The sequence below is a fragment of the Pecten maximus genome, unplaced genomic scaffold (genome assembly GCF_902652985.1).
Source record: "Pecten maximus unplaced genomic scaffold, xPecMax1.1, whole genome shotgun sequence".
NCBI lineage: Eukaryota > Metazoa > Mollusca > Bivalvia > Pectinida > Pectinidae > Pecten > Pecten maximus.
The window spans coordinates 27,551-42,094 of record NW_022979381.1 but is presented as its reverse complement, the minus strand read 5'-3'; the positions used below and the strand labels follow the sequence as shown (position 1 = coordinate 42,094).

Below are 14,544 nucleotides of genomic sequence, written 5' to 3'. Positions count from 1 at the left end.
TCAATAAGATGTTTGTATTATTGTTAGTTAAGTACTCGATCACAGGGTCAATAAGATGTTTGTATTATTGTTAGTTAAGTACTCGATCACAGGGTCAATAAGATGTTTGTATTATTGTTAGTTAAGCACTGGATCACAAGGTCAATAAGATGTTTGTATTATTGTTAGTTAAGTACTCCAACACAAGGTCAATAAGATGTTTGTATTATTGTTAGTTAAGTACTGGATCACAAGGTCAATAAGACGATCTATTACTTACCCTGCACATTCTTCATCATGACATGTTCCTTGGAGATCATATTTGCATAAAACTTTCTTAGGATTGATTTTGTTGGAAAATGTAGAGGAAGACAAGGTGAGGTTGGCTCTGGTCCGATAATATGGACTGAATCTGAAATCAAGTATCCACACATGATGACAGGTAGGAGTAGTGTTTCTGTAAACATTAACTATACATACAATGACTCACACAACAGTGAGATTGTTTAAAACCAATCAGAAGAACTTGATTCTAGACAATTAATTAAATCAGAACTTTATTATAGGCCATTCAGTTAATCAGAACTGTGCTGTGTGTCATCAAAGGAACATACCAGCAAAATATCATGATTCTAGGCATTTGGTTTGTGAGAAGAAGTCATTTGAATATTTGAACAAATTCAACTCAAGCGACCTTTAATACGGGTCAAGGTCGTTTCCTTTTACATACTTTGTGGGGCTCTATCTCAGGAACCTACTAACCAAATATCATGATTATAGGCCTTTTGGTTTATGAGAATTTGTTTGAATGTGATGTTTTAACAAACATGATCCCTGTGACCTTGGATATGGGTTAAGGTCAGTTCTTTTTGCAAACTTTGTTGGGTCTCAACTAAGGAACCTATCAGATGTGGTTCTTGGTTAATGAGGAGAAGTTGTTTCAATAGAGAAATTGATGCCAGACAAACAACGGACCCTACACCATGGCATAAGTTCACTTGACCTTTCAATGATATTGGACTTCCATGCGTTACATACCTGTATGATCTGAAGTGTAGAAGGGGACTTCTATAAACGAGAGGAGATGACTCCATTGGTATGTGGCTGACTTTGGTTCTTGTATCACGTTTTGGCTCTTGGAAGGAAGGAATCTGTTAGGCAATAAAAACAAAATGAGCTTGGGCTCACATAGATATATCCCTATGTACATAGGCTATTTATTTTGACAAAGTACCTGTAGACAGTAAGTCCCCGGGAGACAGTATGTTGTTATATAAGACACAGTACCTGTTGACAGTAAGTCCCAGGGAGACAGTATGTTGTTATATAAGACACAGTACCTGTTGACAGTAAGTCCCAGGGAGACAGTATGTTGTTATATAAGACACAGTACCTGTTGACAGTAAGTCCCAGGGAGACAGTATGTTGTTATATAAGACACAGTACCTGTTGACAGTAGGTCCCAGGGAGACAGTATGTTGTTATATAAGACACAGTACCTGTTGACAGTAAGTCCCAGGGAGACATTATGTTGTTATATAAGACAGTACCTGTTGACAGTCCCAGGGAGACAGTATGTTGTTATATAAGACACAGTACCTGTTGACAGTAAGTCCAAGGGAGACAGTATGTTGTTATATAAGACACAGTACCTGTTGACAGTAAGTCCCAGGGAGACATTATGTTGTTATATAAGACAGTACCTGTTGACAGTCCCAGGGAGACTGTATGTTGTTATATAAGACACAGTACCTGTTGACAGTAAGTCCCAGGGAGACAGTATGTTGTTATATAAGACACAGTACCTGTTGACAGTAAGTCCCAGGGAGACAGTATGTTGTTATATAAGACACAGTACCTGTTGACAGTAAGTCCCAGGGAGACAGTATGTTGTTATATAAGACACAGTACCTGTAGACAGTAAGTCCCAGGGAGACAGTATGTTGTTATATAAGACACAGTACCTGTTGACAGTAAGTCCCAGGGAGACAGTATGCTGTTATATAAGACACAGTACCTGTTGACAGTAAGTCCCAGGGAGACAGTATGTTGTTATATAAGATACAGTACCTGTTGACAGTAAGTCCAAGGGAGACAGTATGTTGTTATATAAGACACAGTACCTGTTGACAGTAGGTCCCAGGGAGTCATGTTATATAAGACACAGTACCTGTTGACAGTAAGTCCCAGGGAGACATTATGTTGTTATATAAGACACAGTACCTGTTGACAGTAAGTCCCAGGGAGACAGTATGTTGTTATATAAGACACAGTACCTGTTGACAGTAAGTCCCAAGGATACATGTTGTTATATATAAGACACGGTACCTGTTGACAGTAAGTCCCAGGGAGACGGTATGTTGTTATATAAGACATAGTACCTGTTGACAGTCCCAGGGAGACAGTATAATGTTATATAAGACACAATACCTGTTGACAGTAAGTCCCCAGGATACATGTTGTTATATAAGACACAGTACCTGTTGACAGTAAGTCCCAGGGAGACAGTATGTTGTTATATAAGACACAGTACCTGTTGACAGTCCCAGGGAGACAGTATGTTGTTATATAAGACACAGTACCTGTTGACAGTAGGTCCCAGGGAGACAGTATGTTGTTATATAAGACACAGTACCTGTTGACAGTCCCAGGGAGACAGTATGTTGTTATATAAGACACAGTACCTGTTGACAGTAAGTCCCAGGGAGACAGTATGTTGTTATATAAGACAAAGTACCTGTTGACAGTAAGTCCCAGGGAGACAGTATGTTGTTATATAAGACACAGTACCTGTTGACAGTAGGTCCCAGGGAGACAGTATGTTGTTATATAAGACACAGTACCTGTTGACAGTAAGTCCCAGGGAGACATGTTGTTATATAAGACACAGTACCTGTTGACAGTAAGTTCCCAGGATACATGTTGTTATATAAGACACAGTACCTGTTGACAGTAAGTCCCAGGGAGACAGTATGCTGTTATATAAGACACAGTACCTGTTGACAGTAAGTCCCCAGGATACATGCTGTTATATAAGACACAGTACCTGTTGACAGTAAGTCCCAGGGAGACAGTATGTTGTTATATAAGACACAGTACCTGTTGACAGTAAGTCCCCAGGATACATGCTGTTATATAAGACACAGTACCTGTTGACAGTAAGTCCCAGGGAGACAGTATGTTGTTATATAAGACACAGTACCTGTTGACAGTAAGTCCCCAGGATACATGCTGTTATATAAGACACAGTACCTGTTGACAGTAAGTCCCAGGGAGACAGTATGTTGTTATATAAGACACAGTACCTGTTGACAGTAAGTCCCAGGGAGACAGTATGTTGTTATATAAGACACAGTACCTGTTGACAGTAAGTCCCAGGGAGACATTATGTTGTTATATAAGACACAGTACCTGTTGACAGTAAGTCCCAGGGAGACATTATGTTGTTATATAAGACACAGTACCTGTTGACAGTAAGTCCCAGGGAGACAGTATGTTGTTATATAAGACACAGTACCTGTTGACAGTAAGTCCCCAGGAGACAGTATGTTGTTATATAAGACACAGTACCTGTTGACAGTAAGTCCCAGGGAGACAGTATGTTGTTATATAAGACACAGTACCTGTTGACAGTAAGTCCCAGGGACAGTATGTTGTTATATAAGACACAGTACCTGTTGACAGTAAGTCCCAGGGAGACAGTATGTTGTTATATAAGACACAGTACCTGTTGACAGTAGGTCCCAGGGAGTCATGTTGTTATATAAGACACAGTACCTGTTGACAGTAAGTCCCAGGGAGACAGTATGTTGTTATATAAGACACAGTACCTGTTGACAGTAAGTCCCAGGGAGACATGTTGTTATATAAGACACAGTACCTGTTGACAGTAAGTCCCAGGGAGACAGTATGTTGTTATATAAGACACAGTACCTGTTGACAGTAGGTCCCAGGGAGTCATGTTGTTATATAAGACACAGTACCTGTTGACAGTAAGTCCCAGGGAGACAGTATGTTGTTATATAAGACAAAGTACCTGTTGACAGTAAGTCCCCAGGAGACAGTATGTTGTTATATAAGACACAGTACCTGTTGACAGTAAGTCCCAGGGAGACAGTATGTTGTTATATAAGACACAGTACCTGTTGACAGTAAGTCCCAGGGAGACATGCTGTTATATAAGACACAGTACCTGTTGACAGTAAGTCCCCAGGATACATGCTGTTATATAAGACACAGTACCTGTTGACAGTAAGTCCCAGGGAGACAGTATGTTGTTATATAAGACACAGTACCTGTTGACAGTAAGTCCCCAGGATACATGCTGTTATATAAGACACAGTACCTGTTGACAGTAAGTCCCAGGGAGACAGTATGTTGTTATATAAGACACAGTACCTGTTGACAGTAAGTCCCAGGGAGTCATGTTGTTGTTATATACGACACAGTACCTGTTGACAGTAAGTCCCAGGGAGACAGTATGTTGTTATATAAGACACAGTACCTGCTGACAGTAAGTCCCAGGGAGACAGTATGTTGTTATATAAGACACAGTACCTGTTGACAGTAAGTCCCAGGGAGACAGTATGTTGTTATATAAGACACAGTACCTGTTGACAGTAAGTCCCCAGGAGACAGTATGTTGTTATATAAGACACAGTACCTGTAGACAGTAAGTCCCAGGGAGACAGTATGTTGTTATATAAGACACAGTACCTGTTGACAGTAAGTCCCCAGGAGACAGTATGTTGTTATATAAGACACAGTACCTGTTGACAGTAAGTCCCAGGGAGACAGTATGTTGTTATATAAGACACAGTACCTGTTGACAGTAAGTCCCCAGGATACATGCTGTTATATAAGACACAGTACCTGTTGACAGTAAGTCCCAGGGAGACAGTATGTTGTTATATAAGACACAGTACCTGTTGACAGTAAGTCCCCAGGAGACAGTATGTTGTTATATAAGACACAGTACCTGTTGACAGTAAGTCCCCAGGAGACAGTATGTTGTTATATAAGACACAGTACCTGTTGACAGTAAGTCCCAGGGAGACAGTATCTTGTTATATAAGACACAGTACCGGTTGACAGTCCCAGGGAGACAGTATGTTGTTATATAAGACACAGTACCTGTTGACAGTAAGTCCCAGGGAGACAGTATGTCGTTATATAAGACACAGTACCTGTTGACAGTAGGTCCCAGGGAGTCATGTTGTTATATAAGACACAGTACCTGTTGACAGTAAGTCCCCAGGATACATGCTGTTATATAAGACACAGTACCTGTTGACAGAAAGTCCCAGGGAGACATGTTGTTATATAAGACACAGTACCTGTTGACAGTAAGTCCCAGGGAGACAGTATGTTGTTATATAAGACACAGTACCTGTTGACAGTAAGTCCCAGGGAGACAGTATGCTGTTATATAAGACACAGTACCTGTTGACAGTAAGTCCCAGGGAGACAGTATGTTGTTATATAAGACACAGTACCTGTTGACAGTAAGTCCCAGGGAGACAGTATGTTGTTATATAAGACACAGTACCTGTTGACAGTAAGTCCCAGGGAGACATGTTGTTATATAAGACACAGTACCTGTTGACAGTAAATCCCAGGGAGACAGTATGTTGTTACATAAGACACAGTACCTGTTGACAGTAGGTCCCAGGGAGACAGTATGTTGTTATATAAGACACAGTACCTGTTGACAGTAGGTCCCAGGGAGTCATGTTGTTATATAAGACACAGTACCTGTTGACAGTAAGTCCCCAGGATACATGTTGTTATATAAGACACAGTACCTGTTGACAGTAAGTCCCCAGGAGACAGTATGTTGTTATATAAGACACAGTACCTGTTGACAGTAAGTCCCAGGGAGACAGTATGTTGTTATATAAGACACAGTACCTGTTGACAGTAAGTCCCCAGGATACATGTTGTTATATAAGACACAGTACCTGTTGACAGTAAGTCCCAGGGAGACAGTATGTTGTTATATAAGACACAGTACCTGTTGACAGTAGGTCCCAGGGAGTCATGTTGTTATATAAGACACAGTACCTGTTGACAGTAAGTCCCCAGGATACATGTTGTTATATAAGACACAGTACCTGTTGACAGTAAGTCCCCAGGATACATGTTGTTATATAAGACACGGTACCTGTTGACAGTAAGTCCCAGGGAGACAGTATGTTGTTATATAAGACACAGTACCTGTTGACAGTCCCAGGGAGACAGTATAATGTTATATAAGACACAATACCTGTTGACAGTAAGTCCCCAGGATACATGTTGTTATATAAGACACAGTACCTGTTGACAGTAAGTCCCAGGGAGACAGTATGTTGTTATATAAGACACAGTACCTGTTGACAGTAAGTCCCAGGGAGACAGTATGTTGTTATATAAGACACAGTACCTGTTGACAGTAAGTCCCAGGGAGACAGTATGTTGTTATATAAGACACAGTACCTGTTTACAGTCCCAGGGAGACAGTATGTTGTTATATAAGACACAGTACCTGTTGACAGTAAGTCCCAGGGAGACAGTATGTTGTTATATAAGACACAGTACCTGTTGACAGTAGGTCCCAGGGAGTCATGTTGTTATATAAGACACAGTACCTGTTGACAGTAAGTCCCAGGGACACAGTATGTTGTTATATAAGATACAGTACCTGTTGACAGTAAGTCCCAGGGAGACATTATGTTGTTATATAAGACACAGTACCTGTTGACAGTAAGTCCCAGGGAGACAGTATGTTGTTATATAAGACACAGTACCTGTAGACAGTAAGTCCCAGGGAGACAGTATGTTGTTATATAAGACACAGTACCTGTTGACAGTAAGTCCCAGGGAGACAGTATGTTGTTATATAAGACACAGTACCTGTTGACAGTAAGTCCCAGGGAGACAGTATGTTGTTATATAAGACACAGTACCTGTTGACAGTCCCAGGGACACTGTATGTTGTTATATAAGACACAGTACCTGTTGACAGTAGGTCCCAGGGAGACAGTATGTTGTTATATAAGACACAGTACCTGTAGACAGTAAGTCCCCATGAGACAGTATGTTGTTATATAAGACACAGTACCTGTTGACAGTAAGTCCCAGGGAGACAGTATGTTGTTATATAAGACACAGTACCTGTTGACAGTAAGTCCCAGGGAGACATTATGTTGTTATATAAGACACAGTACCTGTTGACAGTAGGTCCCAGGGAGACAGTATGTTGTTATATAAGACACAGTACCTGTAGACAGTAAGTCCCAGGGAGACAGTATGTTGTTATATAAGATACAGTACCTGTTGACAGTCCCAGGGAGACAGTATGTTGTTATATAAGACACAGTACCTGTAGACAGTAAGTCACAGGGAGACAGTATGTTGTTATATAAGACACAGTACCTGTTGACAGTAAGTCCCAGGGAGACAGTATGTTGTTATATAAGACACAGTACCTGTAGACAGTAGGTCCCAGGGAGACAGTATGTTGTTATATAAGACACAGTACCTGTTGACAGTAGGTCCCAGGGAGACAGTATGTTGTTATATAAGACACAGTACCTGTTGACAGTCCCAGGGAGACAGTATGTTGTTATATAAGACACAGTACCTGTAGACAGTAAGTCCCAGGGAGACAGTATGTTGTTATATAAGACACAGTACCTGTAGACAGTAAGTCCCCAGGAGACAGTATGTTGTTATATAAGACACAGTACCTGTTGACAGTCCCAGGGAGACTGTATGTTGTTATATAAGACACAGTACCTGTTGACAGTAAGTCCCAGGGAGACAGTATGTTGTTATATAAGACACAGTACCTGTTGACAGTAAGTCCCAGGGAGACAGTATGTTGTTATATAAGACACAGTACCTGTTGACAGTAAGTCCCAGGGAGACAGTATGTTGTTATATAAGACACAGTACCTGTTGACAGTAAGTCCCAGGGAGACAGTATGTTGTTATATAAGACACAGTACCTGTTGACAGTAGGTCCCAGGGAGACAGTATGTTGTTATATAAGACACAGTACCTGTTGACAGTAAGTCCCAGGGAGACAGTATGTTGTTATATAAGACACGGTACCTGTAGACAGTAAGTCCCAGGGAGACAGTATGTTGTTATATAAGATACAGTACCTGTTGACAGTCCCAGGGAGACAGTATGTTGTTATATAAGACACAGTACCTGTAGACAGTAAGTCACAGGGAGACAGTATGTTGTTATATAAGACACAGTACCTGTTGACAGTAAGTCCCAGGGAGACATTATGTTGTTATATAAGACACAGTACCTGTTGACAGTAAGTCCCAGGGAGACATTATGTTGTTATATAAGACACAGTACCTGTTGACAGTAAGTCCCAGGGAGACAGTATGTTGTTATATAAGACACAGTACCTGTTGACAGTAGGTCCCAGGGAGTCATGTTGTTATATAAGACACAGTACCTGTTGACAGTAAGTCCCAGGGACACAGTATGTTGTTATATAAGATACAGTACCTGTTGACAGTAAGTCCCAGGGAGACAGTATAATGTTATATAAGACACAGTACCTGTTGACAGTAGGTCCCAGGGAGTCATGTTGTTATATAAGACACAGTACCTGTTGACAGTAAGTCCCAGGGAGACAGTATGTTGTTATATAAGACAAAGTACCTGTTGACAGTAAGTCCCAGGGAGACAGTATGTTGTTATATAAGACACAGTACCTGTTGACAGTCCCAGGGAGACAGTATGTTGTTATATAAGACACAGTACCTGTAGACAGTAAGTCCCAGGGAGACAGTATGTTGTTATATAAGACACAGTACCTGTAGACAGTAAGTCCCCAGGAGACAGTATGTTGTTATATAAGACACAGTACCTGTTGACAGTCCCAGGGAGACTGTATGTTGTTATATAAGACACAGTACCTGTTGACAGTAAGTCCCAGGGAGACAGTATGTTGTTATATAAGACACAGTACCTGTTGACAGTAAGTCCCAGGGAGACAGTATGTTGTTATATAAGACACAGTACCTGTTGACAGTAAGTCCCAGGGAGACAGTATGTTGTTATATAAGACACAGTACCTGTTGACAGTAAGTCCCAGGGAGACAGTATGTTGTTATATAAGACACAGTACCTGTTGACAGTAGGTCCCAGGGAGACAGTATGTTGTTATATAAGACACAGTACCTGTAGACAGTAAGTCCCAGGGAGACAGTATGTTGTTATATAAGATACAGTACCTGTTGACAGTCCCAGGGAGACAGTATGTTGTTATATAAGACACAGTACCTGTAGACAGTAAGTCACAGGGAGACAGTATGTTGTTATATAAGACACAGTACCTGTTGACAGTAAGTCCCAGGGAGACATTATGTTGTTATATAAGACACAGTACCTGTTGACAGTAAGTCCCAGGGAGACATTATGTTGTTATATAAGACACAGTACCTGTTGACAGTAAGTCCCAGGGAGACAGTATGTTGTTATATAAGACACAGTACCTGTTGACAGTAGGTCCCAGGGAGTCATGTTGTTATATAAGACACAGTACCTGTTGACAGTAAGTCCCAGGGACACAGTATGTTGTTATATAAGATACAGTACCTGTTGACAGTAAGTCCCAGGGAGACAGTATAATGTTATATAAGACACAGTACCTGTTGACAGTAGGTCCCAGGGAGTCATGTTGTTATATAAGACACAGTACCTGTTGACAGTAAGTCCCCAGGATACAGTATGTTGTTATATAAGACACAGTACCTGTTGACAGTCCCAGGGAGACAGTATGTTGTTATATAAGACACAGTACCTGTAGACAGTAAGTCACAGGGACACAGTATGTTGTTATATAAGATACAGTACCTGTTGACAGTAAGTCCCAGGGACACAGTATGTTGTTATATAAGATACAGTACCTGTTGACAGTAAGTCCCAGGGAGACAGTATGTTGTTATATAAGACACAGTACCTGTTGACAGTCCCAGGGAGACTGTATGTTGTTATATAAGACACAGTACCTGTTGACAGTAAGTCCCAGGGAGACATTATGTTGTTATATAAGACACAGTACCTGTTGACAGTAAGTCCCAGGGAGACAGTATGTTGTTATATAAGACACAGTACCTGTTGACAGTAGGTCCCAGGGAGTCATGTTGTTATATAAGACACAGTACCTGTTGACAGTAAGTCCCCAGGATACATGTTGTTATATAAGACACAGTACCTGTTGACAGTAAGTCCCCAGGATACATGTTGTTATATAAGACACGGTACCTGTTGACAGTAAGTCCCAGGGAGACAGTATGTTGTTATATAAGACACAGTACCTGTTGACAGTCCCAGGGAGACAGTATAATGTTATATAAGACACAATACCTGTTGACAGTAAGTCCCCAGGATACATGTTGTTATATAAGACACAGTACTGTTGACAGTAAGTCCCAGGGAGACAGTATGTTGTTATATAAGACACAGTACCTGTTGACAGTAAGTCCCAGGGAGACAGTATGTTGTTATATAAGACACAGTACCTGTTGACAGTAAGTCCCAGGGAGACAGTATGTTGTTATATAAGACACAGTACCTGTTTACAGTCCCAGGGAGACAGTATGTTGTTATATAAGACACAGTACCTGTTGACAGTAAGTCCCAGGGAGACAGTATGTTGTTATATAAGACACAGTACCTGTTGACAGTAGGTCCCAGGGAGTCATGTTGTTATATAAGACACAGTACCTGTTGACAGTAAGTCCCAGGGACACAGTATGTTGTTATATAAGATACAGTACCTGTTGACAGTAAGTCCCAGGGAGACATTATGTTGTTATATAAGACACAGTACCTGTTGACAGTAAGTCCCAGGGAGACAGTATGTTGTTATATAAGACACAGTACCTGTAGACAGTAAGTCCCAGGGAGACAGTATGTTGTTATATAAGACACAGTACCTGTTGACAGTAAGTCCCAGGGAGACAGTATGTTGTTATATAAGACACAGTACCTGTTGACAGTAAGTCCCAGGGAGACAGTATGTTGTTATATAAGACACAGTACCATGTTGACAGTAGTCCCAGGAGACATGTATGTTGTTATATAAGACACAGTACCTGTTGACAGTAGGTCCCAGGGAGACAGTATGTTGTTATATAAGACACAGTACCTGTAGACAGTAAGTCCCATGGAGACAGTATGTTGTTATATAAGACACAGTACCTGTTTGACAGTAAGTCCAGGGAGACAGTATGTTGTTATATAAGACACAGTACCTGTTGACAGTAAGTCCCAGGGAGACAGTATGTTGTGTATATAAGACACAGTAACCTGTTGACAGTAGTCCCAGGGAGACGTATGTTGTTATATAAGACACAGTACCTGTAGACGTAAGTCCAGGGAGACAGTATGGTGGTTATATAGATACAGACCTGTGACGTCCCAGGGAGACGTTGTGTTATCTGGCCCCTACGTAGACAGTAGGGCCAGGAGGGCAGTATGTTGTTAATAAGACACGTACTGTTGACGTAGTCCCAGGGAGGTGTTGGTATTAGAACGTACCGTTTCAGTCCAGGGAGTGGTTTATATAAGACACAAGTACCTGACGTAAGGCCCAGGAACAGTATTTGTTTATAAGACACAGTCGTGACTAATCCCGGGGACAGTATGTTGTTATATAAGACACCAGTACTGTTGACGAGTCCCAGGGGACCGTATGTTGTTATATAAGACACAGACCTGTGCATTCCCCCAGGTTTATCCAGGGACAGAAAGTGGAGTGGACAGTATGTTTTATAAGAACAGACCCGTTGACTGTCCCAGGGAGACAGTTTATGTGTTATATAAGACACAGGACCTGTGACAGTAAGTCCCAGGAGACAGTATGGTGGGTTATATAAGACACAGTACCTTTGACAGTCCCCAGCGTATGTTTATATAAACACGTACCTGTTGACAGTAAGTCCCAGGGAGACAGTATGTTGTTATATAAGACACAGTACCTGTTGACAGTAAGTCCCAGGGAGACAGTATGTTGTTATATAAGACACAGTACCTGTTGACAGTAGGTCCCAGGGAGACAGTATGTTGTTATATAAGACACAGTACCTGTAGACAGTAAGTCCCAGGGAGACAGTATGTTGTTATATAAGATACAGTACCTGTTGACAGTAGTCCCAGGGAGACAGTATGTTGTTATATAAGACACAGTACCTGTTAGACAGTAAGTCCCAGGGAGACAGTATGTTGTTATATAAGACACAGTACCTGTTGACAGTAAGTCCCAGGGAGACAGTATGTTGTTATATAAGACACAGTACCTGTTGACAGTAAGTCCCAGGGAGACAGTATGTTGTTATATAAGACACAGTACCTGTTGACAGTAAGTCCCAGGGAGACAGTATGTTGTTATATAAGACACAGTACCTGTTGACAGTAGGTCCCAGGGAGACAGTATGTTGTTATATAAGACACAGTACCTGTTGACAGTAAGTCCCAGGGAGACAGTATGTTGTTATATAAGACACAGTACCTGTTGACAGTAAGTCCCAGGGAGACAGTATGTTGTTATATAAGACACAGTACCTGTTGACAGTAGGTCCCAGGGAGACAGTATGTTGTTATATAAGACACAGTACCTGTAGACAGTAAGTCCCAGGGAGACAGTATGTTGTTATATAAGACACAGTACCTGTTGACAGTAAGTCCCAGGGAGACAGTATGTTGTTATATAAGACACAGTACCTGTTGACAGTAGTCCCAGGGAGACAGTATGTTGTTATATAAGACACAGTACCTGTTGACAGTAAGTCCCAGGGAGACAGTATGTTGTTATATAAGACACAGTACCTGTTGACAGTAAGTCCCAGGGAGACAGTATGTTGTTATATAAGACACAGTACCTGTTGACAGTAAGTCCCAGGGAGACAGTATGTTGTTATATAAGACACAGTACCTGTTGACAGTAAGTCCCAGGGAGACAGTATGTTGTTATATAAGACACAGTACCTGTTGACAGTAGGTCCCAGGGAGACAGTATGTTGTTATATAAGACACAGTACCTGTTGACAGTAAGTCCCAGGGAGACAGTATGTTGTTATATAAGACACAGTACCTGTTGACAGTAGTCCCAGGGAGACAGTATGTTGTTATATAAGACACAGTACCTGTTGACAGTAAGTCCCAGGGAGACAGTATGTTGTTATATAAGACACAGTACCTGTTGACAGTAAGTCCCAGGGAGACAGTATGTTGTTATATAAGACACAGTACCTGTTGACAGTAAGTCCCAGGGAGACAGTATGTTGTTATATAAGACACAGTACCTGTTGACAGTAAGTCCCAGGGAGACAGTATGTTGTTATATAAGACACAGTACCTGTTGACAGTAAGTCCCAGGGAGACAGTATGTTGTTATATAAGACACAGTACCTGTTGACAGTAAGTCCCAGGGAGACAGTATGTTGTTATATAAGACACAGTACCTGTTGACAGTAAGTCCCAGGGAGACAGTATGTTGTTATATAAGACACAGTACCTGTTGACAGTAAGTCCCAGGGAGTCATGTTGTTATATAAGACACAGTACCTGTTGACAGTAAGTCCCCAGGATACAGTATGTTGTTATATAAGACACAGTACCTGTTGACAGTCCCAGGGAGACAGTATGTTGTTATATAAGACACAGTACCTGTAGACAGTAAGTCACAGGGACACAGTATGTTGTTATATAAGATACAGTACCTGTTGACAGTAAGTCCCAGGGACACAGTATGTTGTTATATAAGATACAGTACCTGTTGACAGTAAGTCCCAGGGAGACAGTATGTTGTTATATAAGACACAGTACCTGTTGACAGTCCCAGGGAGACTGTATGTTGTTATATAAGACACAGTACCTGTAGACAGTAGGTCCCAGGGAGACAGTATGTTGTTATATAAGACACAGTACCTGTTGACAGTAGGTCCCAGGGAGTCATGTTGTTATATAAGACACAGTACCTGTAGACAGTAAGTCCCCAGGAGACAGTATGTTGTTATATAAGACACAGTACCTGTAGACAGTAAGTCCCAGGGAGACAGTATGTTGTTATATAAGACACAGTACCTGTTGACAGTCCCAGGGAGACAGTATGTTGTTATATAAGACACAGTACCTGTTGACAGTAAGTCCCAAGGATACATGTTGTTATATAAGACACAGTACCTGTTGACAGTCCCAGGGAGACAGTATGTTGTTATATAAGACACAGTACCTGTTGACAGTAAGTCCCAGGGAGACAGTATGTTGTTATATAAGACACAGTACCTGTTGACAGTAAGTCCCAGGGAGACAGTATGTTGTATATAAGACACAGTACCTGTTGACAGTAAGTCCCAGGGAGACAGTATGTTGTTATATAAGACACAGTACCTGTTGACAGTAAGTCCCAGGGAGACAGTATGTTGTTATATAAGACACAGTACCTGTTGACAGTAGGTCCCAGGGAGACAGTATGTTGTTATATAAGACACAGTACCTGTAGACAGTAAGTCCCAGGGAGACAGTATGTTGTTATATAAGATACAGTACCTG

General features: G+C 41.2%; 1 protein-coding gene across 1 annotated transcript in view; it reads right to left on the bottom strand.

Annotated features, from left to right (window-relative positions):
• Nucleotides 1–240: 240 nt before the first annotated feature.
• LOC117318559 (zinc finger C3H1 domain-containing protein-like) overlaps nt 241–14,544 on the bottom strand; it is a 38,269-nt gene continuing 23,965 nt past the window's right edge. Inside the window, exons 15-16 of the mRNA XM_033873531.1 lie at nt 1,018–1,130; nt 241–391 (exon numbers count right to left, since the gene is read on the bottom strand). Coding sequence (XP_033729422.1) covers nt 256–391; nt 1,018–1,130 — 249 coding nt within the window. The 3' untranslated portion in view covers nt 241–255. The remainder of the gene's footprint in view (nt 392–1,017; nt 1,131–14,544) is intronic.